Source organism: Dendroctonus ponderosae, unplaced genomic scaffold (genome assembly GCF_020466585.1).
Source record: "Dendroctonus ponderosae isolate FM_Combo_2020 unplaced genomic scaffold, Dpon_F_20191213v2 Dpon_F_20191213_11, whole genome shotgun sequence".
In the NCBI taxonomy this organism is placed as follows: Eukaryota; Metazoa; Arthropoda; class Insecta; order Coleoptera; family Curculionidae; genus Dendroctonus; species Dendroctonus ponderosae.
Window position 1 is genome coordinate 3,746,113 of NW_026017213.1, and position 5,181 is coordinate 3,751,293.

Sequence of the window (5,181 nt, forward strand, 5' to 3'; positions counted from 1 at the left end):
GAGGAAATTCCAGTAGTTTTGACCCAGAAAGCGAAATTTGAATATCAGACACTTAGGTGCAAGATTATGCCAAAATTCCATGTTTTCCGTTTTTGCTCATATCTCGGAGGAAAAATGAGCAAAAACGCTCATTTGTACATCATTCTAGACAGAAATATCATCATTCTATATTTTATAGTAACGTAAATTTAAATAAACCTGATTCGCCCCTGTCGTTTAGTGGCATTAGTCAATTTTTTAATGGCGGATTTGAATGGTTGTGCGCAATCAGCGCCGGCTAAAATTCGAAACTTGCGCGGATTTTTTCATTTTTGATGTGGATTTTCTGAAAAGGCGAATTTCCTTGTATAGTTTTGTCGCATTTTGCCACCCGGAAAAGTGCCGGTTGCGGAAAAATTAAGTTTTCTTTGTTGTGACGTTTGCTGTCATCTTAAACATCAGCACCAACTAGCCAACAGAACCGGACTTTTGAGCTTTTAAGATTTTGGTGAGTGTTTGACGATTTAATTATGAAAACACCTTTAAAGGGTTTTATGGACTTTGTTACCGAAGAAAGTGGCCCTTTTTAATTTTTGACTGGAAACATTTATTTGTAATTTCCACTCTTTAAGGGTTATACAGGGTGACTTTTTTCGATGACCAGTCGATGACATGATAAACTATAGCAGTTGTGAAAAAGGTTAATTGGATAAATTTTAATTATTATTCTCTGTGATTAATTAATTAAATTTAAAATTTATCTGTGGAGATAAACCTTCCAAAAGTGTCAAGGAAAAAGAGGATCTTTGCGCATAAATCAATGGGCTTTGAAACCGTGTTGGCACTTTTCTATTTTATTCGGTGATCTAAAAGTTAACATAAAAAAATCGCGATAAATCCCGAAGTCTACGACACTGTCCTGTCCTGGAGGAGGATCCTTTGAGAGTGACGCGCCCTGTGTAGGTATAAAAAAACCGACTGTGCAATTATCAGCAAAACGGGAAAATTATGGAGTTTTCCCGCAGAAAATCTCCAAATCCTGAACGCTAGCGGGGTATCATTACCCAAACACGTAGTAATTAATAAATCTAACGTGGAGACGACAAATTACACGGCAATATTTCATGTCAACGGTATGACACCGTAGGGAGATCAGAAGGGTTAGGTCGGGCCTCTCCTCTGTCACGACCGATATATCACCTAATTATCGGATATATATGGGCAGGCCTTATCTAGTCGCCTGTGGCACACACACACATATACACAGAGTGATGCAAAATCAGCCGCCATTTCTATTACACTGTTGCCCAATTTCTCACGCAGTTTTTTGCAAATATCTCCTCATTGCGCCAGAATTGATGTTCCCACCAGCGCAACAAGGAACATCAGTGCCTCATCTTTGTCCCGACTTCCATTTCGGGATGAAAAATCGGCGGACAGTCGATAGGCAGCGCATTTGCTCCATCTGGTTCTTTTGAACGCACGCGACAAGAAAAAATTGCCCAGCCATGTTTCACAATCTTTATATTGCGTTTCGTCTCGACTGAAACTTATGCTCTGTCAGGCCGATTCCCATAATAGCAAAACTGCCGCTGAATTATTTAAATATGCTGATTTTTCCAGGCCGTTTGTCTTCGTCGCGGCTGCAGGTGCGACGCCCCTTTGGCAGGCTCCGCATAGTCCAAAGACGCTTGAAAAGGTGCATTTTGAAACGTCGGAGCACGCGGTGAGGCCCCTTTTTTTTAAATCAGATTAACGCCCTTGCGGCCGTGCCCTTGCAATCATTAGCTGATTCATTTTGTAATTGCCGCCCTAAATCATCCCCCTATCACGATTACAGTGATATGAGGTGAAAGGAATTCTTATCATTAGCGATTATGATCGGTTTATTGCTTCATTTCGATGGGACGCCCGAATACTTCATGCGTGGGATTAGTTAACTGTGAATTTTTTAATTAAATGGTCTCTATTTAGGCACCGTTCCTAGTTGACTTCCTTAGAAACAGAGCTAGAATTTTTTTCACTAAGCGTTCTGAACGGCCGAAATTCAAAATTTGAATAAATAAATGCAGAATAAAGAAAATAAATATTTTGTTTAAGGCCACGCCTTAAAGATGCAACACTGCCCAAAACCAGGCCAACAGTACATCAGACAACGCCGCCCTTGCATTGCGACTAAAAGTCAAACTGTTATCAAACAAACTGTCAGTTGATGTTTAGCCGGTCGATTTTGTCTACGTCGATAAGAAAATTATGTTTTTTTTCTAATTTTGGCACACTCTAGAGCCCATTGGCATGATAATCTAAAATCCCGCAAACCAAAGCGCGAATTTCCACAAGAAACCGTTTCCTATCGGCTATTATTTACTCGCAACTTGCAATTTAACCTCTCTGTGTGTGTGGGGGCGTTAGAATGTGGCTATTGGACAAAAAAGGGGCCCAGGGCAAGAAGCAGGAAACTCTGCTGACCATTTCCATTCTATCCCTGGCTGCTGTGCTGTGTAAGTCGCTGCCAGATCTGAAAGCTCGGCTTTTATAAGCTTCTTAAAGTGTTTCTAACAAGCGGTTTATTTCAGCGTTCGCTACCAGACTATTTTCAGTGCTCCGCTTCGAATCAGTGATTCACGAATTTGATCCGTATTTCAACTATAGAACCACGAAGTATTTGTCAGAGAACGGGTTCTATGACTTCCACAACTGGTTCGATGATAGGGCTTGGTAAATGGGCGGGTTTAGGTCAAAGTTGAGGCTCATTCAGCGCTTTACAGGTACCCCTTGGGGAGAATTATCGGTGGGACTATTTATCCAGGCCTGATGTTAACTTCGGTGTTCCTGTTCAGAGTGGCGCAGTTCCTGCACATCGACATAGACATCAGGAATGTGTGCGTTTTTTTGGCGCCCCTGTTCTCCTCGTTCACCACCCTGATCACCTACATGCTCACTAAAGAGGTGCTTGCTTGCAAGCCATAAAAATCGGGTTTAATTACATTTTTCTTTGGTAGATTTTTGATAAAGGAGCCGGCCTGATGGCCGCAGCCTTTGTGGCAATAGTTCCCGGTTACATCAGCCGCTCAGTGGCCGGCAGCTATGATAATGAGGGCATAGCGATTTTCTGCATGCTGCTCACTTACTACACCTGGATCAAGGCTGTGAAGACCGGCACAGTGAGATGGGGCACCTTGACAGCTCTAGCTTACTTCTACATGGTAAAAAGCGGGTGTTTTTTGCGCATTTGAATCTGCTACTGCTCCATAGGTGTCCTCCTGGGGCGGCTACGTGTTTCTAATCAACCTGATTCCGCTTCATGTGCTCACCCTGATAGTGACTGGCCGGTTTTCCCATCGAATCTACGTCGCATACAGCACTTTGTACTGTGTGGGGACCATTCTGTCCATGCAGGTGGCCTTTGTGGGTTTCCAGCCAGTGCAGAGCTCTGAACACATGCTGGTAAGACAAATTCCCGGAAGGTCCGAAGGATCAGTGGTAAGAGCTAATTGATTTAGGCGCTGGGAGTGTTTGGGCTCTGCCAAATACTGGCTTTTGTGGACTACTTGAAGAGCAAGCTGAGTCCTGCGGATTTTCGGGCGCTGTGGACGTTCGCCCTTAGTACTTTGGGCGCTTTATTCGCCTTGGGGTTGATCCTGTTGTCGTTCAGCGGGAAAGTGGCCCCTTGGACGGGGCGTTTCTACGCCCTTCTGGATCCCTCCTACGCCAAGGTGAATGCTAGGCAAATTGCAGCCAGGGGGCTAATTTTAGGTGCTTTCAGAACCACATTCCCATCATCGCCTCGGTTTCCGAGCATCAGCCCACTGCGTGGTCTTCGTTTTTCTTCGACCTGCACGTACTTACCATGCTGCTGCCTGCCGGTCTCTATCTCTGCTTTAAGGACCCCAGTGACTCCAAGTTCTTCCTTGCTCTGTATGGGGCGACTGCTGTCTACTTTGCCGGAGTGATGGTAAGTTTTCGTTGTTTTCCTTTTGAGGAATGGACGGCTGATTTTGATCGTGGGACTTCAGGTGCGTCTGATGCTGGTGCTGGCGCCAGCGGCGTGCGCCCTATCGGGAGCCGGTCTCAGCCGCCTTTTAGGGAGATTCTTCAACCCAGCGCCCACCACCCAGAGGCGTCAAAAGGTACAAATCAAGGCGGAGGGGTTGTGAAATTTGCGCCCATTTTCACTGTTGCCGGTTTCAGGGCGCCAATCAGAGCGAGACCAAGAACGCGGGAGGAGCAGCTTTTGCCGCCCTTTCCATTGCCATCCTCAGCGTCTACACAATGCACTGCACTTGGGTGACAAGCGAAGCCTACAGCTCTCCTTCCATTGTTTTGAGCGCCCGCGCCCATGACGGCTCTCGGATCATCTTCGACGACTTTAGAGAGGTAATTGGAGGATGTGGAGAGCGCCCAACATGGTGATATTTTCGGGTTGCGCAGGCCTACGGCTGGTTGAAGAGCAACACGCCAGAGGATGCTCGCATCATGTCTTGGTGGGACTACGGCTACCAGATAACTGCAATGGCCAACCGGACCGTGCTGGTTGATAACAACACGTGGAACAACACGCACATCAGTCGGGTGGGACAAGCGATGGCCAGTGGCGAAGAAAAGGCGCTGGAAATCATGCGCGAGCTCGACGTGGACTATGTGCTAGTGATCTTTGGCGGACTTACCGGCTACTCCTCGGACGACATCAACAAGTTTCTGTGGATGGTGCGCATTGGTAAGCAGCCAACGGTGAGGGAGTGAGTGAGTCATAAGCATCGTCTTGCAGGAGGAAGCACGGAGAAGGGAAAGCACATCCACGAGTCGGACTACTACTCGCCTACTGGCGAGTTCCGAGTGGACAAAGAAGGCGCGCCAGCCCTCCTCAATTGCCTCATGTACAAGATGTGCTACTATCGCTTTGGCAAGGTGCACACTGAGGGCGGCAAGCCGCCCGGCTGGGACCGAGTTAGAGGCAAGTAGATTTCTCATTGCAGCGTTTATCTTTGAAAGTAGTTTGGGAGTTCTGATGGCTAAAATGCGTGCTTAGGTGCGGAAATCGGCAACAAAGACTTCGAGCTGGATGTGTTGGAAGAGGCCTACACGACCGAGCATTGGCTGGTTCGCATCTACAAGGTGAAGGACCTGCCCAATCGGGGGTCGCTGTAAAACCCTACCTTTCCCAGTTGCTTAAGGAGGGGATAAGTCTCAGGAGGATGTTAA

The 5,181-nt window shown here is 46.6% G+C and overlaps 1 protein-coding gene across 1 annotated transcript in view; it reads left to right on the forward strand.

The window, feature by feature from the left end:
• Nucleotides 1-2,149: 2,149 nt before the first annotated feature.
• The window catches only part of LOC109534743 (dolichyl-diphosphooligosaccharide--protein glycosyltransferase subunit STT3A), a gene marked incomplete in the record, with an annotated part of 3,345 nt that continues 313 nt past the window's right edge, over nucleotides 2,150-5,181 (forward strand). The window contains 12 exon segments of the mRNA XM_019900515.2: nucleotides 2,150-2,480; nucleotides 2,556-2,697; nucleotides 2,748-2,928; nucleotides 2,982-3,185; nucleotides 3,235-3,426; nucleotides 3,483-3,695; nucleotides 3,746-3,934; nucleotides 3,996-4,109; nucleotides 4,171-4,356; nucleotides 4,411-4,696; nucleotides 4,748-4,933; nucleotides 5,009-5,181. Coding sequence (XP_019756074.1) covers nucleotides 2,393-2,480; nucleotides 2,556-2,697; nucleotides 2,748-2,928; nucleotides 2,982-3,185; nucleotides 3,235-3,426; nucleotides 3,483-3,695; nucleotides 3,746-3,934; nucleotides 3,996-4,109; nucleotides 4,171-4,356; nucleotides 4,411-4,696; nucleotides 4,748-4,933; nucleotides 5,009-5,127 — 2,100 coding nt within the window.